Source organism: Triticum aestivum, chromosome 2A (assembly GCF_018294505.1).
Source record: "Triticum aestivum cultivar Chinese Spring chromosome 2A, IWGSC CS RefSeq v2.1, whole genome shotgun sequence".
Lineage (NCBI taxonomy): Eukaryota > Viridiplantae > Streptophyta > Magnoliopsida > Poales > Poaceae > Triticum > Triticum aestivum.
Genome location: NC_057797.1, coordinates 192,524,619 through 192,546,593, shown reverse-complemented (window position 1 = coordinate 192,546,593; position 21,975 = coordinate 192,524,619). Strand labels below are relative to the sequence as shown.

The following is a 21,975-nucleotide window of genomic DNA, read 5'->3' as shown; positions in this document are numbered from 1 at the left end:
CGACCCTCGCTGCGTCCCCCACGCCACCCGGGTCCGTGCGGCCGTAGCCGCAGCTGCCGGCCCCGCCACCGCCCAGCACGGGGCCCGGGCCACCCATGTAGGGAGGCGTACCGATCCAGCAAGTGCGCTTCCCGCCGTCGCCGTCCCCAATACCGGCCTGGCTGACCGGGTCATCGCCGCCACCCGTCTACACGTCGGCTGGAGACCCGGCGGCACCCACTCTGCAGTTCGGTGATCCCTCCGGCTCGGCGGGGCACTCCACGGGCCGCGGCCATGCTGACCGGGCACCCCAATCCTCGCTGCTTCGCACCTCCGAGCCAGTCGGCCACGGCGCTCCGACTCAGACACCGCCGCAGTTTGCCAAACTGAACTTCGCCACTTATGACGGCACGGAGGACCCCCTCAACTGGCTCAACCAGTGCGAGCAGTTCTTTCACGGGCAGCGCACCCTTGCCTCGGAGCGTACCTGGCTCGCCTCTTACCACCTCCATGGCGCGGCACAGACCTAGTACTACGCCCTCGAGCAGGACGAGGGCAGCATGCCCCCTTGGGAGCGCTTTCACGAGCTCTGCCTTCTTCGTTTTGGGCCACCGATCCGCAGGAGTCGCCTGGCAGAGCTAGGCCGCCTTCCCTTCACCTCCACGGTTCAGGACTTCGCCGACCGTTTCTAGGCCCTGGCATGCCACGCGTCGGGCGTGACGGCACAGCAGCGGGCCGACCTCTTCGTCGGTGGACTTCCGGATCACATCCGCGTGGATGTGGAGCTTCGGACCCCAGGATCTCCAGACGGCCATGTACTACGCCCGCGCGTTCGAGCGCCGCGCGGTGGCCAGCCAGCAGGCATCACCGTCCCGGGCCGCTGGGCCGCTACCCGGGCCGGATGTTCCCGCGCAGGGTCGGCCTGCTCAGGCTTCTGCGGCACCCCTCGCCGCGACCGCGGCGTGCCCGTTCCGCCGGCTCACCTCGGCCGAGCTACTCGAGCGTCGCCGCCAAGGGTTGTGCTTCAACTGCGACGAGCCCTACACGCCTGGCCACGTCTGCCCGTGACTCTTCTACCTGGAGGCTGCAGACTACATTGAGGAGGACGCCGTCACCGCCGACCTAACTGCCCCAGCTGTCGCGAAGGTGTTTGACGCTGGTTGATCACCTCGAGGAGTTCAGCAAGCGCTTCCCCACCTTACAGCTCGAGGAGGAGCTGTTTGTGCAGGCGGAGAGAAGTGTTATGACTGTCATATTAGGGGCTTAGCCCAGTGGGTTGTGGCCCAAGTTATCTTATTGTTATTAGGGGCTTAGCCCAATTATCTTATCGTTTGCTTAGGAGTCAAGTAAACCTCTCTATATAAGGAGAGGAGATGTATCAATCTAATCAAGCAAGAAGCAATCATTATTTGCTCGGCTTCCCTTAGGGAGCTGGGAGACCTAACCCTAGCCGCCTCTTGCGCCGCCGCCGCCTCTTCTCCACCACGCAAGGACGGCGCCCAGCCGCCGGCCGCCGCGCCCTCGTCCTCCTCCTCCTCCATCGTTCCCCTACAATCTCCGTCCTAGAACCGGCAGAACCCTAGCTCCTAACAGACGTGGTTTAGACTGTAACCAAACAAGGCCTAAGGTTGTTTTGATGAGTTGTTCTTTAACAATATATAGCACATAAGCATGTTCTGTTCATATTTATTATTCTATTTTGGCATAGTGAATCAGTGATCATGTCATCATTACGTGCCACTTCATAATTTCCTGTATAGTCTGTACATCAACTTTTACTGTTTTTTAAACTTTGTTTTATTGTTTGAATGTAGTTATAGAAAAAGCATGTGGTGACATTCTAGATCATTATGCCATGCTGCACCCTTTAACTGATTTCGTTATTTGACTTGGAGATATACGCTCAAGCTTCTGTTAAGTTTTTTATAGGATGGCGCTGTAGTGGTCTTCATTTCTGCCGTGTTCAGATTTAAGATCTGAAAAGTTGCTTATTTGTTAGCACTTACCAGTATTTCTAGAAACATTTTATGGTTAAAGATCTTCTGATCGTTGTTTTTCATGATGTAGTCAGGCAAGGTTCATTCTGTACTCCATATAGAGTATCCTGATTGGCCCGACCATGGCGTACCAACAAGCACTGATGCTGTGCGACAAATTCAAAAACGGTTACATCACATTCCGAGAGAACATCCTATAGTTGCACATTGCAGGTTTGCTTCAGCTTAATGCTATGCTACCCTTTGCTCATTTTTTTATTCTCTTAACATTATTTTGGTCTCTTTCTTCAGTGCAGGAATTGGGAGAACTGGTGCTTACATCACCATCCATAGTTCAATTGAGGGAATTCTCCTTGGAGACACAAGCTCTTATGATCTTGTTGAAACTGTAAAAAAATTTAGGTCCCAGCGAACTGGAATGGTTCAAACTGAGGTGCATTCTGTTTCATTCTTACTCCTATCATCTTCATCTAAAAAAGAATATACCCCAGTGCCAGCATAATTTAAGCACATGAGACTTAGGCCTTGCTAACAGATGTTCTCTCATGTTACGAAATAGTTAATGAAATAGAAGAAATCTATTTCATTTGTTGCAATGCAAGTAATTATCTACAATTTCAAGGCAAAACATTGCCTGCTGTGTAATCCTAACTTGCCTTCATCGGCATCTTGCGCATAGAGTTGTTAGGTTAAGGTACAGTACAGGGTAAATTAGTTTTTCTTTTGTCGTTCCCTCATCCTTGAATTTGATCATGCGACACCTGCCATAGCAGGGAGTTCAGTGTTAGTTTTGCGGAGCTTATTCAAACTGTACTTTCTTGGCGTAAGTCTTCAACTGAACGAAGCTGGTTTAGTATCTTATTACTGGTCATGCATACCCTGAACAGCCTGGTAACACATGTATAGAATAAGTTGTGGGTAGTAATTCCAATACACAGTTCCAGTCGACCATTGCATCTACTCCCTCCGTTCCAAATTACTCGTCGCAGAAATGGATGTATCTAGAACTAAAATACATCTAGATACATCCATACCTGCGACAAGTAATTCGGAACGGAGGGAGTAATACTGCTGAACGTGCTAATAGTATTTATTATGTTTATTGCATGAACAGTTTAGTGCTTTTTATGTGTATTTAGATGTTGTATTGGCATATATTTGCTTTTCAGCAACAATACATGTTCTGCTACCGTGCAATTGCGAATGAGCTGAAAGATCTGCTGAGGTCGTCAGGCCGTTGAGGTATTTCTAAGGTAGGCTGCAAGATGCGCATGCAGTGTTGCTGCAAATGGTCAACTGTAATTATTATTCTCACTGTATGCTGTTTTTTTTTTGCGAAAGCACTGTATGCTGTTTGTATATGCTGTATAGCTAAACTGTAATTATTATTCTCACTGTATGCTGTTTCTTTGTAGGAAGAAGTGGACTGCTACTGTATTGTCGCCCTTCTATTTCCATCGTAAACCATAGCTTCTTGTTGCTTGTTGCGTTTGTTAGGGCAGTGCATTAAGATCACTTTGCCACCTCTATTTCGACCTGGTCTCCAATATTGTTAAGACAACTGCTTGTTGATTGTTTAAGAATCAGTAGAGTTTACAACATCTGGTGGACCCAAGCATGTAAACAGCCCTCCGGGAATCATTCCTCGACCAAACAGTAGCAGAATCATGGGTCCCTTTCCCTTGTGGATGATTTATATTGTTTCCCAAGACACCACGAAGATGAATGCCAGGCGTATATAGTTAGATGCGACCAATGCATCGTTGATTGTATCGAAATTGAAAACTGGGCATCTGGGACGATTATTTGATTATCTACTTAGTCCCTGTGGGAGCCTTTCTCGGAGTTGTTGAAAATGTATCCACTAGTGTTATCCAAGTGTTCTATCTATACTACTCCCTCTGTAAAGAAATATAAGAGTGTTTAGACCACTAAAGAGTGACTACTAGCAAACTCTCGTGCGGCAGCAAGCTATGCATCTCAGGGAGCCTAACTGAACCGACCTTCCTAGTAAACGGCAGATGATAGGCCGCATACAATGCAATGTGCTTGTGAAAAGGAACCGGTCTTTTCTTAATCACCAATGCTTATTTGTAGTGAACATCAGATCTTAGGCATGTCACCATGCATGTCACATATATTGAAATTTAAATTTGAAATGTGTTACTCCTATTTGAAAACTTTACGTTTGCATTATACTCCCTCCGTTCCAAATTACTCGTCACAGAAATGGATGTATCTAGAACTAAGATACATCTAGATACGTCCATACTTGCGACAAGTAATTAGGAATGGAGGGAGTAGTATCTATAAATATTTGAATTAGTGTTGTATTAATATTTAGCAACGCCACGCTCGAAACGAGTAGTACTACATCTTAGGCCCTGCTTGAAATGTCGTTTTTCAGCCCATTACACCTGTAAAACATCCCCTCCGTAAAAGAAAACCGCTGGGCTTCGACTAGGTGCTTGGAACGCCGTTTTCAGGCTGTAAAAAATACACCCGTTTTTGCTTTTACACCCGGAACAGGCCCGTAAACGATACAGATCTTTGGGCGCTGTATTTCCCCACCTCCTCGCTCGAGACTATATATTGAGCGTTGCGCCGCCGTAACGAGGGACGGGAGGCGTCGCCGGCGTCCACGACGCGGCAGGGGTGAGGCGCTGGCTATTTACAGGGATGAGAGATGCCGTCCGCTCCGAAGCCGGCGAGGTCCCCGGCGACCGCGATATGCGCGGGGTCTAAGGGCAGGCGGCCGTTTGAACGTGATGTTGACGGCGGCGAGCGGCGGCCGCTCGCTCTCTCCTCCTGCTCCAAGCGGCCAGATCCGCACCATGCTCGCGGTCACCTCTGCCCCCTCCCCATCCTTTGGATGTTTGTTGTATTTCTTCAATCATCGTTGGATGATACAGTGCTGAGACACATCGGGGCCGCTTGGGTGTTGCAATCTGACGGCGGATTACAGGTGAAAATGTATTCGGTTGTATTTTACTGGTGTACAGTAATATCCAGGTGTAACAATTTACAGTTGTAAAGTTTCACAGACATTCCAAGCGGGGCCTTACTGGTTTCGTAAATCTGCATTGCACTGTGCCGATAAGGCCCCCGTAACGTCTGGTCGGGGGCGTGTGGCAGCCTAGCCACCCACAAGGCACGCAACATGTGGTTCTCGGAGCCGGTTCGCTGCGCATCAACCAATCACCGGCCGCCCCTTCACCACTTCCCGCAGGGACATATAACCCGCGCCTCATCTGCAAGCCTGTGGTGGACACAGGCAGTGCTAGCTCGCTCGATCGATCGTCCTCTCAACCACCATGGCCTCCACCGCGCTCTCCACCGCCTCCAACCCCACCCAGGTAACCACTCCTCCCTTCTTCCTGCCGCCGTCTGATCTCTTCATCTTCTCTTCTCGGTGGATTCCTGGTCTTTTCATTCTTCTTGCGTCCCATTTTGTGCTGTACTTTCGGTGCGCGAGAGAGCCAGGTTCGTTATGCTTGCTGAGAACATGTTGGTGCGCAGCTCTGCCGGACCCGCGCGAGCGCGCTGTGCAAGCCCGTCAAGGGCCTGGGCTTCGGCCGGGAGCGCGTCCCGAGGAACATCACCTGCATGGCCGGCAGCATCTCCGCGGACCGCGTGCCGGACATGAGCAAGAGGGAGCTGATGAACCTGCTCCTGCTGGGCGCCATCTCGCTCCCCACCTTCGGCATGCTCGTCCCCTACGGCTCCTTCCTCGTCCCGGCCGGCTCCGGGAGCAACGCCGGAGGCGTCGCCGCCAAGGACAAGCTCGGCAACGACATCCTCGTCGAGGACTGGCTCAAGACGCACGGCCCCAACGACCGCACGCTCGCCCAGGGGCTCAAGGTACGTACCTTCAGATTCACGCGGTCATTCTGAGGCGTTCACAAGCTATATGCAAGCAGAGATGAAGCTGATGGATCAGCCCAGGGCAAGATAAACTTGCTGAAATTGTGTGCATGTTGCAGGGTGATCCTACCTACCTTGTGGTGGAGTCCGACAAGACCCTCGCCACCTACGGGATCAACGCCGTCTGCACGCATCTTGGATGCGTCGTGCCGTGGAACGCCGCCGAGAACAAGTTCCTCTGCCCCTGCCATGGATCCCAGTACAACAACCAGGGCAAGGTCGTCCGTGGGCCTGCACCTCTGGTAAGATGCCCTCCTAGTCCCATCTCAAGTTCTCAACTGAACCTTTCTGAAGAATCCATTGTTTGCTTGCTCAACTGAACCGAACCAAGCTGACCTCATCTGCATTGCTCTTGTGAAACAGTCGCTGGCCCTGGTTCACGCGGACGTTGACGACGGCAAGGTCGTCTTCGTGCCGTGGGTGGAGACCGACTTCAGGACCGGCGACAACCCGTGGTGGAAATAAGCGACGCAACTCCGGCAGCAATGCTCACTTGTGTGATATGTTAAGCCTCCTGCCAGTCCTAAGAACGCTGCTATAAGACTACTCCTGCTATAAATGCACCTGTTTCTTGTATCCAGTTATATGTATACAGTCTATGGAAGGAGAAACCTTTTTCATTGCATATATAGTAGTATCACATTTTGAGGGCTCTGAATCTGGTAGTACCTACGATGTAGACGACTCTTTTTCTATAGCAGATCAAACCTGAACCTGAATCTACACCTAGATAGCAATCTGAATAGTTAAAGAGGTAGCATGGCATATCTGCAGCATTGTTCAAAAGGGCAATGCAGAGTCGATATGTTCTGGGAATGATACAAGCCACTGTCTCTAGAGGCTATTCTCTCAAGTATATTTGGCATAGCTTCTCTGTTCAGAAACGGCACTTTCCTCTTGAATCAAGTCAACAATGGAACTCTAATTATTTCTCCCTAGTTCTACTCGAAGATTCGAGCCATTCTAATAAGTAGAGAATCATCCGGATATGTTCAAATTAGTCCAAAAAATTCTGGGCATGTTAATGCCAGAAAAAGAGCGGGTCAGGATAAACAGCAAGTGTAAAAAATGAAGAAATGAAACAATGTGGGTTACCAAAAGCAAGCAATCAAAATTTCTGGCATACAAGAACAAAGCTAGAGCGAATTCAGTACATTAAGCTTTCACAAGAACAAATATGCAAACATTCGCATCAAAGCTAGAGTAGATATATAGGACATTCATGGGCCATGATACATCCAGCATCAAGCATATTATGAATACAAAATGCAGAAACATTCTGTTTCGCAGATAAAAAATCTTCTAGTAGAATATATATGAATCCAATCCCACATTACAGTAACCTGCTACTAGTACTAATCACACCAAATGTACTCACATAATAACAATTCAAGAATCTATTTCACTCGACGAAAATTGTGATATCCATGACCCATCCATCCTCCACCTCCCTCACCTATACAGCTACCAAGAGTAACCCCAGCAGAAACAGTGAACATTTACCACGGCAATGCAAAAATCTTAGCTCAGATATAAGCGATCATCAGAATGAACCAGCTGCAGGAACAGCCCATGCGGCCATGGCTCTTCCTCCCCTTGCGCCTACGGAGAGTGGGACTCACCTTCCGGCGGCTTCCCCTCCACCGAGTAGACTTCCGTGGCGGGTGGCGGCGCGTACATCACCTGACGGAATGGCGGCATGGAGCGCGGGACGCCGTAGACGCCACCGACGCCCCCAGACGAGTAGAGATCTCCCGGGGCTTCGTTTCTCCCCCCACCGACAATGTGGTAAACCGGCCCGGGCATGTAGCCGCCGTGCCCAGCCGCGTCGAGGTAGTGGACCGGGCGAACAGGCACGTAGTACACCGGCTGCCCCATGTACGGTGGCGGCGGGGCCGGCCACGGGGCGCTCTCCGGGACGTATGGCACCAGAGGAGCGCCCAGCACGGGAGCCGGCGCGTCGTCGTCGTCGTCGCCTTGCGCCACCTCCGCGTCAGACTTGGGCTGCGCGCCCGCGCCGGGGCTGGGCTCCTCGGAGGTCGTGTCGAAGCCGAAGAGGTAGTCCGGGACCTCCGAGACGATCGAGGAGGCCTCGGATCGGCCGCGCTCGATGGAACCGGGCGGCGGGGCATTGAGCTGGTCGACGAACCACTGGTCGGAGGAGGCGTCGCCGACGCCGGAGAGCACGGAGCCGAACGCGCCCGCAGGGGAGTGGTCCGGCGAGGCGGCGAAGAGGAAGAGGCGCAGGCGGGGCGGCTTGATGGCGGTGGCGGCGAGGCTGTGGACGCGGTCGAGCTCCTCCATGAGGTTGTCGACGTCGTCGTCGGAGGAGACGGAGATGAGCGCGTCGAGGTCGTCGTGCGGGAGCTGGTACCGGAGCGCCGGGGTGGGCTCGCCGGGGACGAAGAGCGCGGGGGCGAGCTTGGCGAGCGCGGCGAAGAGGACGGCGTGGGAGGTGGTGCGCGGGACGGAGACGATGCGGGTCTCGCCGCCGACGTAGCGGAGCTGGTGGTCACCCGGGCGCGGCAGGATGCGGCCGCCGAAGCTGCACATGAGGCGCACGAACGCGGCCCCGTGCGGCTGCGCACGCGGAGGAGGCGGGTGGTGGTGGCCGCCGCCGCCGCCGTTGCCGTTGCTGCTGATGGTGCTGCCGGCCCCGGCGCGGGGGGTGGAGGTGGCCGAGGAGGCGTCGTGGTGGTGCGACGACGATGACGTCATGGGCGCCGGCCGGGGGGCGATGGCAGGGCGGGGGTGGAGGCAGGCTGTGTGCCGCCGCAGGAGGTGTTAATTGCGAGGTGGCATTGGGATATGGGAATCGCAACTTGCGAGGAGAGAGAGAGAGAGAGAGAGGTGGGTGGGCGGAGAGGAGGGCGAGATTTTCTAGTCCTATATGGTTCGGGGGGAGCTGGGCCCGTTTGCTAGCTGTGATCCAAACCGGAGCAGTCATTCCTTTCCTGTCCTCTACTACAACTTTTGAAATTTTGAATTTTTAAGCTATGGTAAATGGTGATTCTCGTTGCCAGTGGGAAATCAGTACTTACAACTTTCCTACTGTGCTTCATTTTTTATTTTTTTAATCGTTTTCTAAAAATATATATTTTCCAGAGCGATTCCATAAGGCAGTGTGACACGAAGGAAAATCGTTTCGCCAATAGAAACGCACAAGACACGAGAATGTATCCTCGTTCACCTTTTCCATGGTTGCTTTTCTCCAACAAGAACATGTTTGGGTTCCGGATGATCCGAGAGTCCAGACCCAGACCCAGACCCAGACCCGGTAAGGGACAAAATTATTGATCCCAGAGACATTCCGTCACCTGATCTTGCACAGAGCCCTAGGGAAACGACATGTCTAGGACTCGAGGAAATTGCACAAACCACCTACTTTTGGTGCTAGTTTTGCATAGAACACCTACTTTACAGATTTGTTGCACAAAACACCACATATTGGGGTAATTCGTTGCAACTAGGTCTAATCCACCATTTGGATGTGTTGACATGATTTCTGACAAGTGGGTCCAGTTTGTAAGTGCATCACGGCAAGAAAAACTTGCCGCATCAGCAGCCAACTGGAACTGTCAATATCTCACAATTCTTTGCTTCAATTGAGCTGGATTTTCCCCAGAATATTAGTGAGTGCATCTATGATTTATTGGGTTTTTTTTAATATTTTTTTAAAATGTTAAATTTCAACGGTCAACTAACATTGCAAATATCTCACAAACTGTGGTCCAAATGAGCTGCCTTTTTTCAAGAGTAGTATTGCATACATGTGTGATTTACTGGAATTGTTCTGCATTTTTTTTTGAAATTTTTGATTTTTGAGTAAAAAAAATTATGAGCCAATGTAAACTGCAGATATCTCATTATAATGTGATCCAAACCAGCTGAAACTTTCCAGATTCATTACTGGTTACAAATAGCTAATAGCACACCACAAATTTTCATGTGAAAAACATAAGATTGCTACACAAATATAAAATGATTCATAAATAGGCACAATATTCATAAAATAAAATCAGTAGCACCAAGATATGGCAGATATTGTCGCTGTCAGGCTTTAGCATCCAAGTGGCTGCCATAAAGCCATTATTGACATCATCAACTCTCACGTACCAAAATATTACCGCCATGAGGTGTTACCATCCAAGTAGTTGTCATGTGACCATTACAGACATCATCAAGTTGCACACACCAAAATATTACCGCCATGAGGTTTTAGCATCCAAATATTGGGCGATTTTGCAATGTTAGTTGACTCGTTTAATATTTTTGTTCAAATTTAACATTTTCGTAAAATGCAAAACAAACCAATAAATCATGTGTGCACTCACTAATATTCTAGAAAAAAATCAGCTCAATTGGAGCAAGAATTGTGAGATATTGATAGTTCTAGTTGGCTGCTGATGTGGCTATTTTTTCTTGTCACGGATGCACTTACAAACTGAACCCACTTGTCAGGAATCCTGTCAACGCACCCAAATGGTGGATTAGACCTAGCTGCAACAAATTACCTCAGAATGTGGTGTTTTGTGCAACAAACCTGTAAAGTGAGTGTTTTGTGCAAAACTAGCACCAATAGTAGGTGGTTTGTGCAATTTCCTCCTAGGACTCCTCCGTTGCTCTCTCCCCTCCCCTCCCCACGGATCTCGACATGGACGCCAATGCCGGCCGTAGTCCTCCCAGTCTTCTCTGCTGCTAAAATATTCCCGAATAAAGTCGGGATCCCGTCGTTCGACCAAACCTCGTAAACTAGATTGGGTCCGCGCCCTGGCGCGAGGGTGCCGGTCCCAACGTTTTCAAAACAGGTAATGCTAAGTCAGTATTAACCTAAGTTTAATACTATTTGCAATCATAATGGATAACATGCAGTGAAGAATATGATAGGAGCGGGACATAGATGTGCGGACACTTCTAAAAGTGAACGAACATTTTTGAAACATGTGAACAAATTTCAAAATTATAGTAATATTTTAAAAATATGTTAACACTTGTTAAGTTACACAGAAAAAGCTATAATAGTCAACAATGCAAGTCTCTTCAAACAAGAAACCCAACCCGTCCGACACTTATCCATCACCACCAAGTGCTTTGTAGTAGAAATATCAGCCAAAATATGCACTACTGATTATCTGAACTGGAGCATCGCATTTTGAAGAAGAAACAAAAATATATTTAATAGACAACGTACTGAACTTGGTTTACAGTACACGACATTCCTTACGATATGAGCCTTGTAAAAAGAAAAGATGTATTTACTATATATCATCTATCATTCTAGCATAGCGAGTACAGCCTTAAGATAAAAAGACGATTCACAATGGAGTTGACAGATGCCATGAGGACGATCAAGAGTACATAATCAGTTGGGCTACAAAGCAGCAGAGCAAGTCTGTGAATAGATTGTACAAGCCGCTTTCACATTTACAAAGGGAAGAATCCTGGCACAACGACTTTGTGACCCTGACTAAATGGAAATCCTAATCAGTATGTAAAAGCGAAGATAAAGCCATAACTAAATGGAAATCAAAAGCTACTACATCTACAAAAAGTATAGTCCTGTGCCATGGAGTTAATAACTACTTAATATTGGATATAAACAGAAAATATAAAAAAACTGCTACCTGTCCATCATTTCCACATTCTTACAACTGAGACATACTTTTAAAACCACAAGCTCCTCAACTCACAACAGAAAATAAGCAATGTAACTCGATCGTCCGTTTTCAGGGAAACAACATGACACACATAATTAAGGATCCATTCGTGACGAAGAATCAAGTTTATAATGAATGGATGGCAAGAAAGAAATGATCTCTAGCAAAGCAATCTTACATGGCTAATAGAGTGGAGGTTGAGAAACCTCACCGTCTGACATCAGGAGGAGCTCAAGTGGGCCTTGGAATCGCCCGTGCTGTCATGGAAGTTCTATGCACCGCGAACAGTCCCAACGGCGCTTTCACTTCATATGGTGTGATAACCTGAACTCTGTACATCAAGCAGTAATCTTATTGTTACCACTCTTTTCACCTTATTATATGCCTAATTATTTAACACTGACAGAGGTTTCCAAATTGGCGATTTTGTTTTGGCATATAAAGAAACTGAAGTAAGCAAATTAATAGAAATTAAATATTGCAACCATGAATCCAATCCTCTAGTGATTACTCTCATTCTAAAGTTAAAACATACCATTATGTAGCTACTAAGTAATCAATTAGGTTAGCTTGCACGAACAAGGAGTTAACTGACAGGTATCCCTAATCACAATAGCTAGTTAGTAGTTTGCATGCTACTAACCTCACGCTTGACCAGCCTGCACTATATGGACTCCTTCAGGCTTCTGCATTCAATGGGTTCTCTCTCTGGCGCTCCTCTGTTGACTGTACAACAGGTAAGAAGTGCGGCTTGCCGCACCCCTGCGGGTGCGGTCATTCTCAACCCGGTAATAAAGCGATCAGAAAATAATGTAAGAATATCAGCAAGCAACAATGCAATGAACAAGAGAGCTAAAGGCAAATACATAAGAAACATAGATCAACTTCTTACATGGAACATAACATGAAAACCCATGCATTTATTAGTTTGGACCAGACCAGTTGCCCTAGGAAACATCACAAAGTTCAAGGACACTGCAAATTTGCTATAGAGCAATCCCTGTCATTTCACTATTCAGCTGGCAATATTGGGATCACAAATTCAGTAAATTTAGTAACTGAATATATCACCACACTTTTCAGCATATAGTTTCATGTTTATTTGTACTTGAGAGAGCTCTCGAGTATAGGTGTGAGACCAAGTTGTATTTAAGACCGCACATGGAAAAGTTGTGTATGGAAAGAACAACATGGACATGTGATAGGTTGTACATGTGTCCGAGGTTACATAAAGTACACATGAAGCGACTTTACATCACTGATATGTTAGCCAGTTTATCCTAACATAGACTAATGCAACCTGACCATACATACCATACTGGCCAAAAGGGTGCAACAACCATCTTGGATAAATAACTATAGACTACCTGTATATGATATGATTGGGGAAGAGCTAATACTAAGTACTACTCCCTCCGTTCCAAATTACTCGTCGCAGAAATGGATGTATCTAGAACTAAAATACATCTAGATACATCCATATCTGCGACAAGTAATTCGGAACGGAGGGAGTATTAGGTAACTACTTGGATAACCATCAAATCTTACCATCAGTCTTAGTCTATCCAGATTCCTGAAAGTAAATACCACGTAGCCATGTGAGTGGCTAGGAAGCATATTTTTAAGACATTACAGTTTAGCATCATTTGCCGGAGCTAAATTACATAAATTTCTATAGCTCTTTATCCCTGTAGTTGAAAACTATGTGAAACAATACAAATAAGAGAAAAATGAGGTATCATTTGGAAACACAAACTTTGGGAGCCCTCAACTACACCGAATGGAAATACATGATGATGCTAAGCACCATAGCACGATAGGGAACATGGCTCTGGTGTCGATGCACATTGTAGCAGAAGTTTCCACTGCAGAGGTAGTACACATAAAACCATGGTGGCGCAGGGAGTCTCTGGCAAGAAAACCACAAGATCCAGTCAAGCCCACTGCATGAAGTTGGAGACATGGCAGCAGGGGTTCGCACAATAAACTCCATTCAAATCCTTTAAAGCATCTAGTTGATGAAACAGATAGAGGAATGGTCAAATTAACTCGCCTGCTCACCAAAAACAATAAATGAAGAAATAAAAACCAGCCTTGCATTATAGTATGGTGGAACCGGGCTTGCAATAAACTCCTGAGGGCCTGGTTTATGGAAAAGGATTAAAAGACACCAGGTTTACATCATCAAGTGACATGAACGACAAGATGGGTACGGCGGCAAAAGGGGCCAACCACCAACACGTCACCGCTGGATAGAGTTGCATAAGGAAGTGGTGAAATGAATCGCAAACGAACTCTGAACATGCTTCTGTGATGAGCTGAGGCTTATGGGGAATCAGAAGAATACTTTTGATTGCAAAAACATAAATTTAGTATCTGGCAAACTGAATGATGGGATGTTACACAACCATTGTAGACTGACTTACTAATGTTTAATACAATACTTATTTTGCTATTTCTCACAATGTAAGATGTAGCAAAGTTCGGTGAGGTTAGGCCTGAATATCAGCAACAGAAAAAGCAAGCAAGAACAAATACGTCTTAGCTCGAGCTCAAGCTATTTAGGTAAGATAATAAGAACCAGTTCATCGACATATTTTGGATAGCTATAAAACACATTAAACTTCACATTAAGATTGTGAGATATACCTCAGTTGAGTAGATCCTTTGATCGGCCCCCTTGGAAAAATCACCAAACTTTTGCAGAAGAAGTGGAGGACTTTAAGAATAATTGAATCTTCTGACCACCTCCTCCATCGATAAAAGAGAAGAAATTACATGGTAAAATTATACAGTCATCTGCCATAAAATGGAAAAATACAAACCATTAGCAAGTCTGGATTACACGATTGTGGAAATTCAACACATGACACCAGCAAGATAACTAATACAGGAATGTTACAAATGAGACTGTAAAATACAAAGAATGTAGGATAACATACATTCTTTCTTCTTGCAAGAACCCTTCACTTTGGCAGCATGCTCTCTAACTGCCTTCTTCTCTTCTTTGGTTCCAAAAAGGTCAACATTGTTGTCATCGTCATTATCAGCGGCAGTAGCCTGCAAAATACAGGATTCATGATGTTATACTTGTGATACTGAAATATTTAAATAAACCACATAAGTTCCCAATAACAACCAGGACATGAATCAGTTAAGCAGTTGACACACTTATGCAACACAAATGCCGTTTGATCCTGTGATGGATAGATCCGAGCCGTCGGATAAAAAATGATTCATGCGCTTGTGAGAGGAAAAATTACTTCTTTCTAGGAAAAACTGTACTAAAAATAGGAAAAATGTACAAAAATAAGTGAGAGCGTTGTGTTTACCGCTGTTTTTCTACTACCGAGGTAAAAGAAGTGATGCGCGTGAGAAATATTATATCTGAGTGGGGTTTACCTGTATTGATTTTGTGTTTTTGCCTGCATATTTTAGATGGTATGCGCGGAAGAATTAATATAGTGTAAGCCTAAAGGCATGAGCAGGCTAGAAGAAATAATTGGAACCTAGATGATTAAAATGAGAAAGACAATGATTCATGTATACTTTTAAGTGGCCAACAAATTGAATAGGCAGAAGCAGAAAGGGGTTATAATACCCTGATTCTCTATTTATTACATGGAAATTTATTAAAGCACTGCAGGTGAGAAAAAAACTTGATCAACATATGAGTTTGCTGCATATTAGTGAATGAAATACAACAAAGTATTTCTAAAAGGTTACCATTCTTTTCCCAGGGTTTGCAAAGGTCTCCGCCATGTGGAAGACATAATAATAGTTGGGTGTTTTCTTGTTTTTGATTATCTTCCGTAGGTTATGGGTATTGTGATTATATAACTTGACTTTATTCCACCATACACAATAGCCACTAAACTCATCGATGTAGCAGACACAAGGTTCGCCTCTGCCAATTTACATGAAAACATACCATTAGTATTTTTTCTAATATAGAACTTGAGGCAGAGGGTTACCATCAACATCGTTGCTGGCATCAACTTGAGTTATATAGTTAGCGTCAACTTGAGTTATGTAGTTAACATTAACATCAACACCAGCATCTAATTCCTCTTGTTTAACTGCAAGTCTCTGAAAAAACAGTAGAAGCATCACACTGATTTAATTGTTGGTGGTTTTAGCTAGGAGGGCTAATTGAAAAATATGACTGTGTTCATTAATACAACTATCTAAAACTAATCACATAGATCTGTAATAGAACACAACTTCATAGTCTTTGTGGCTTCGTATAAAGTGGGTGTTCACATGGTCATTTTACAGAATGAGTAAAAATTGTAGGTTGGTATAATCATAACTTGTGACAATACTCACACAGTCACATGGTGATAACTCTAAATTCCACACATATAATTAGCATGCTGATAGTGTTATTATCATGTGAAAAAGATCATAAATTGACATATACATTTGCTGCTAGCCATGGCCTATCTACTTTTGTGTGAGTATTAATATATTCGAGTGTGGATTATTAGTAAGCAAGTTAAATACTTTCAGAGCATTAATCTGAAGCACATACTTACACATGGAGTGTGTAGGTTTCTTTCCTAACACTTAGAATGTTGACAATTTGCCCTTTTAAACTATAATAAAAACGCAGAGAAGCAAGTTTCCTTCCCCTTCTATTTATTAATCCACATGCTAATATGCTTCATGACGAGCAGGCATTTGCCATCCCTCATATTCTTTCATGTTTGTGAGTACCTAAAAAATATGTGTATGTCCCTGTGTGTGTGTGTGTGTGCAGAACCGTATGTGCTCATGTGTGCCGCTCATCATGCTCATGTGTGCCGCTCATCAATTACTCCGCTATCTGAAACCTAACGCTAAATTGGATACCAAACAATGCAGAGAAATTGAGAGCAAGACCAGACTAAACTTCATCTGATCTCAATAAAAGGGATTATAAAACAGCTAGACTATCAACCTATGTCATCTTCTTTTTCACGCCTCGGATAGTATATCTTTAAATAGAACTGTTCGTGCCAACTTAATGTATTGCAGCAATTCAAAGACAAATCTGATTCAGGTTCAGTATGACAAAGAACACATCACCAAGTGAATTGTGATTAAGGTTCAGGGTGGCAAAGAACACGCCACCATGAGAAATGTGGTTTTTAGTGTCTAGTGAGCAAGTATGGTGTGTATTCATCTGTAATTTGATTACATGAATTCAGGTTCAGCATGTCAAGAAAGAGCAGTAGTGCAACGTATTAATGTGATTGGATGACCATGACCAGTATGTCAAAAGCTTCATCTTACCAGTACACTTCAGATAGTAGTATAAACACTGTCCTTGTAGGACAACAAAGCGAGGAAGCCAGTCATCGACATCGGCGTCGTCTATGATAGGTGGCTCCCCAGGAAGTTGAGTCCATCTCTGCAACGCACAAGAGATCATTTAGAGTCACCAGTCTGTTGAACAGCTGTCACACAAATGAAGCTGTTTTGGGGGCAACCAAACAAAAGTGCACTGGTTTCTTACGTACACTTCTGATATGGAGGTACCCGGAAAGGAGTGCATATCTCAAGGCTTCGTCAATATTTTCTAACCTGCAATGCTAAACTGTATGAATCACATCTGACGGAGAACAAAACACTGAATATAAATAGACACTTAGGTTCAGGTGAAAATCCACACAAACGTTGAGGCTGAATATTGAAGGGGTACTTCATCATACCGGGCTTTTAGCTGGGACACCCTTTCATCGGCATTGGTAATTTCGCTTCGTAATGATTCTACTTCAGCTCTTGTCAATTCGGTCTGATAACAGTGAAAACCGTCGGTGTACTTGTAAGACAGGATTCGTGATACATGACAGAAACAGAGGTTCGATATGGTTAGAAAACATTGTAACCTTATCATCATCCTTGTTGCTGGAAGACCACCTAATGCAAGGAATAGACAACAGTTGCAGAAGCGATAAACTCCCTTGACTCGTTTCGGGGTCCAAGAACGCCTACGTGGACTGTTTATTACAGGACAGGAACAGCAAGCTAAGCGTGTCAGTACACCCAGAATTAAAGGAAGAGGTTGAAAATTAAACAAGCCTTTGACAGCCATTGTTCGTTCTGCCATGAGTATCATCACCTTGGTGACGGATCCATGTTGCTCTTACTTGTGGACAGACCATCAGCACCGTCCATGGGCTCTTTCTCGGGCGTGAAGTGCTGCGGGAAGACCTCTATTCTTCCGTAAACACCATCCATCCAACGGCGCAGGTGCTAGAAGAAATTGCATAGTATGTTTAACAATGATACAATGTAGCGTAGAATTAAAAAGTGTAAGACAATATCGATAGCGAAGTGGTACGCCACATATTAGACTATCCAGTGCAGGTATTATCTGTTGAATGCATAGTTTCAGCAAAGGTATTCTACGCAAATAGGAAGGCTCGTAATATGGTCCAAGCATCGGCTGAAAGCCTCAGATTGCTTCCACGAGCATGTTTTGGTGTTCTTACAATGCTGAAATTCTACTATTAAGACTAGTGCAATAAGCCATTAACCGACAGTTTTATTTATTATTCTATCATAATGGCTATACTATCCAAGAGCTATCACTCCCCCTAATTTTCTGTCTCGGAGAAGATGCACATTGGTCCATCAAAATAAAACACTAAAGCCTGGAGCACATTAGTTGGCAGTGATATATATATAAATGTAGGTTTTTGGAACCTAGCTAAATCTAAGAATTGGCTAGATAAGATAGATGTGCAGGGGTAAGAAGAGGGGGTGGAGCTCACCAGGTTCAGGGGGGTAGGAGGAGGGAGGAGCCATGAGGGCTCGTGCCTCGTCCACCTGCATCAGTTGCTAAGAGGAGCAGGGACGCGTCCGTGCACCTGCGTGACCAAAAGCAGCAGCAACGTGAGGGGAGGGGAGGGGATTAGGGTTGGAGCAGGGGGGAGGGTGGCATCCCGAGCAGGCCATTGCGTGGGCGCAGAGCAGGCAGAGCATAAGCACTCGGAGGCCAAGGTCGGACGACATCGCCGGCGAATCTGCGAGCACCTTGGCCGCCGCCTGACCTGCTCACTCTCCCTCTTCTATTCCCTTCCCTTCCCTTCTGATGACGAGAGGGCGAGGCTGCGGGCTGCTACGCCGCCTTGGCCTGCTACTGCTGCTCCCCGCCGTCGCCGCCGTCATGCTCCTCGTCCTCCCTCCTCTGCTGCTCGTCGTCGTTGGGGGGGCGCTCTGCTGCGGCGGATCTGGCCGCCGACGGCGCCGTTCGAGGCGGTGGGTGGCGGCGGCGGCGATGTGGGTGGGAGGAGAGCAGACGCGCGGGAGGGGAGGGGAGGGGAGAGGAGGCGCGCGGGAGGGGAGCGAAGGCGGCGGCGAGGCGGGAGGAGCTGGGCGCGGGGCGAAGGCGCGAGCGAGGGAGGAGGGAGGCGGCTGCAGGAGCGGGCGAAGGAGGAGCAGCTAGGTCTCCAGCGCCCCCTTTTATACCCCCACCACGCGAAATGACCGAAATGCCCTGGTGGGGGCATGGTATTTACATTTTGTTGCCATTACTATTCATTCCAGCAGTGATTCTTCCGGATCCGACGGCCCAGATCCTCCCACCTCTCGATCCAATGGCCCAAAACCCATCAAGCATCGCGATCCGACGGCCCACGATCGCTGAACTCTGTGGAGCCTTGTAGGAACATCCTTCTCTTATCTCTTGATTCTGAACCGTGCCGTGGCGAAAAAGCTGGACGAGCACGAGCACAGCCAGCACAGCAAACCCGTCGTCCAATAGCCGACCGGTACACCACCAAAGCCTTTGTTTATTTTGCGGTTTGCAATGTTTTTCTTTTTCTTCTTCTGCCTTCCGTGTTACGTTCGCTTTGCACACACGCACAAGAGGCGCCAACTGCTGTGCTCGTAGCGCGCTCTGGCGAACAGGCCGCGTGACGCATCGCGCATCCACGTCCGTCGCCGAGAGCACGCCGGTCCAATTCGCGTACGGCTTTAGTTCATTTTTCATGACCACTTCAACTCTCAGAGTCGCAGATCCATCGCAGCTACAAGAGCACACGCACAGACAACAAAAGGCGATCAGTTCATGGGGGGTTGTTGAAATAAATCCAATAAATCCAATAGTGCAACAATTCAAAAGGCGATCGGTTTATTTTGACTTGTCTGAATTATTGGATTTTGATTTTATTTTGCTTTGTTGCATTGTTGAATTGTTGACTATGATGAATTAGATCGATGTGATTGATGTGCATGGATTTGCATGAAGTTGAGGGTTTAGATATAAGAAACGTGGTTGTACGGCAAGACTTTTGTTGGGTCGTCCAACACTGTTCAGGGTCGCGCCCATAGACATTTAGAGGTCGGATTGGCAAGTCGGGTCTTAGATGCTCTAAGGCCAACTCCAAGGCACTCACCCAAATAGGCGTGAATTTGGTCCGCTTTTTATTCATTTGGGTTGGCTGGAGGCGCGTTGTCCGGCTGCGTTTGTGCAAATCTGTCCGGTGCGCCCAACCGGCCAACCCATTTGGTCCGCCGGCCGTTGGGCGGTCAAAGTTTTACAATTAGACATTTTATGCATATATCCAAATAAAAACATTACAACCAACTAAATTACATAGTTTTAACATCACAATAAAAGGCTTACAATCAAATAAAAATCCATAGTTTACAACCAAATGAAATTTGAATTGTCACAAATACATTGAAAGAAAAGAGCTGGTGAAAGTGCTAGTTATCGAGTAGAGGAGGGGTGAATAGGCGATTTTTATGAAAGTTTTCAAAACACGAGGTCTTTGAAGACAAACTGTTGAAATGAACCTATATAATGTAATGAGCCATCTATCACATGGTAGTGAGTGGAAAAGCTTCAATCAGAAACATGAAAAGTTTGTTGCTGGCCCGAGAAACATTAGATTTGGCTTAGCTTCAGATGGATTTAACCCATTTGGCCACGAGAGTGCCACATATAGCATGTGGCCAATGCTTGTTATCCCTTACAACATGCCTCCAAATGTCTGCACCAAAGAATCAAACTACATGATGGTCTTGCTCATCCCAAGTCCAAAAAGTCCTGGAAAGGATTTTGATTTGTTCATGGAGCCTCTTGTGGAGGAACTTCAACAGTTATGGAGGGGTGTTCTCACTCGAGACCTATATAGCAGCCCACCAGCTGATTTCTTTCTGCGTGTTGTTATAATTTGGTGCATCCATGATTATCCGGCTTTGGGCACTATGTCAGGGCGAAAGACACATGGTTACAATGCATGTGTTTGCCGTGACAGGAATTCGCTGTCATATGCAATACTTAGCAAGATCTGTTACATTGGACACCGTCGTTTCCTTGCCAAGGACAAGTTGCATCCTAGAAAATACCAAAGACATGTGTTCAATGCAAAGCATGAAAACCGTGATGCGCCAAAGAGGTTGTAACGCCCCAAGACCGGAGCTTGAGATACCTCCATGGGTTTCGAGTTTCGTTGGTGTTTTGTTTGGTTCGTTGCATTCATCATTGCTTCATGTGCATTGCATCATGTCATCATGCAACCCGTTCTAAAGCTCAACTAAATAAGTTGCATGGATCTTCGGTCCATTTAAACCGAGGGAATTCACGTGGTGATTCTCTTTACAACATATACCCCAATATTAGGGAGCTATAAAATTATATTCCAATAATTTGGAATCACCCATAAACACACTTGCAAATATTCCCCATGTCTTTTCTACTTCAAGTTTGACTTCAAAACCTTGCCCGCATCTCTCTTCCCTTTTGCTGAGGTTCCTCCAAAAATTTCAACATTTTTGGACACTTCAAAAACCAAGTCCTAGTTCAAACCCATTTGAATTAAATTCAAACGAGTTTGAATTTAAACTTTCGGTCATGCCCACTTCCATTTTTTCCTGGTTCAAGCTCATTTTTGAGAGCCCGGGAACACTATCTGCATGCCAAAGTCCCTTCTCTAACCTTTTTCCTTTCTTCCTTTTTTTACTGTTTGGGTAAATAAGAGAGAAGGAGAAGAGAGCCCAGCAGCCCAGCCAGGCCTCTGGCCACTTCCTTCACTACCGGGCCGGCCTCTAAGGCCCAGCCACGCCCCGCTGTAAACCCAGCCGCCTCCCACTAGTGTTGCAACCCTAGGCCGACCGAAACCATCTCCTTCTCGATCCCTCTCTCCCTCCTAGCGCCGTCACCAGGAGACCCACGCTCGACCCCCCTCCTCTCGCCGTGATCCTTTCTACCTCTCTCGATCTCCCACGCCCGAACCTCCCATCTCCCTCTCGTGCCCTGTGATGCAACCCCGTTGTCGTGCACCACCTTTCGCACCTCCAGCCGCCTCCCATGGCGCCCACACCCGCGCGCGAGACCTCCCCGTCGCCAACACCGCTGCCTTGCCGCGCCTGAGTCCTCGTGCGCCTTCCTGCTTCGTCTGGCCGCAGCGCTGCCAACCTCC

At 46.5% G+C, this 21,975-nt stretch overlaps 4 protein-coding genes and 1 pseudogene across 4 annotated transcripts in view; 3 read left to right on the top strand and 2 right to left on the bottom strand.

Annotated features, from left to right (window-relative positions):
• LOC123191623 (protein-tyrosine-phosphatase PTP1) overlaps positions 1 to 3,816 on the top strand; it is an 11,615-nt gene extending 7,799 nt beyond the window's left edge. The window contains exons 7-10 of the mRNA XM_044604286.1: positions 2,047 to 2,189; positions 2,268 to 2,409; positions 3,146 to 3,229; positions 3,392 to 3,816. Of these exons, the coding sequence (XP_044460221.1) occupies positions 2,047 to 2,189; positions 2,268 to 2,409; positions 3,146 to 3,217 (357 nt within the window). The 3' untranslated portion in view covers positions 3,218 to 3,229; positions 3,392 to 3,816. The remainder of the gene's footprint in view (positions 1 to 2,046; positions 2,190 to 2,267; positions 2,410 to 3,145; positions 3,230 to 3,391) is intronic.
• Positions 3,817 to 4,546: 730 nt separating this feature from the next.
• Positions 4,547 to 5,295, top strand: LOC123188291 (uncharacterized). The gene is made up of 2 exons (XM_044600338.1): positions 4,547 to 4,941; positions 5,021 to 5,295. Exons 1-2 carry the CDS (start codon positions 4,663 to 4,665, stop codon positions 5,114 to 5,116), a joined length of 375 nt encoding a protein of 124 aa, XP_044456273.1. The 5' UTR covers positions 4,547 to 4,662; the 3' UTR covers positions 5,117 to 5,295.
• LOC123188289 (cytochrome b6-f complex iron-sulfur subunit, chloroplastic-like) lies at positions 5,289 to 6,527 on the top strand (the record flags this gene model as incomplete). Its single annotated transcript, XM_044600337.1, is given in 4 exon segments — positions 5,289 to 5,332; positions 5,496 to 5,837; positions 5,960 to 6,142; positions 6,264 to 6,527. Coding segments are annotated over 4 exon segments (669 nt in total). The 3' UTR covers positions 6,366 to 6,527.
• A 549-nt stretch (positions 6,528 to 7,076) lies between these two features.
• On the bottom strand, positions 7,077 to 9,581 carry LOC123188287 (uncharacterized). Its single transcript, XM_044600336.1, has one exon. It carries the CDS (start codon positions 8,616 to 8,618, stop codon positions 7,503 to 7,505), a length of 1,116 nt encoding a protein of 371 aa, XP_044456271.1. The 5' UTR covers positions 8,619 to 9,581; the 3' UTR covers positions 7,077 to 7,502.
• A 3,518-nt stretch (positions 9,582 to 13,099) lies between these two features.
• Positions 13,100 to 18,941, bottom strand: LOC123188290 (uncharacterized; annotated as a pseudogene).
• Between the last annotated feature and the right edge of the window lie 3,034 nt (positions 18,942 to 21,975).

What these genes read in the sequence shown, in the direction of transcription:
- LOC123188291 (XM_044600338.1), top strand. Translation starts at nt 4,663, where the DNA reads ATGCCGTCCGCTCCGAAGCCGGCGAGGTCCCCGGCGACCGCGATATGC. An exon ending in AATCTGACGGCGGATTACAG is followed by an intron (nt 4,942 to 5,020) that starts GTGAAAATGTAT and finishes AAAGTTTCACAG; the next exon opens with ACATTCCAAGCGGGGCCTTA.
- LOC123188287 (XM_044600336.1), bottom strand. Translation starts at nt 8,618, where the DNA reads ATGACGTCATCGTCGTCGCACCACCACGACGCCTCCTCGGCCACCTCC.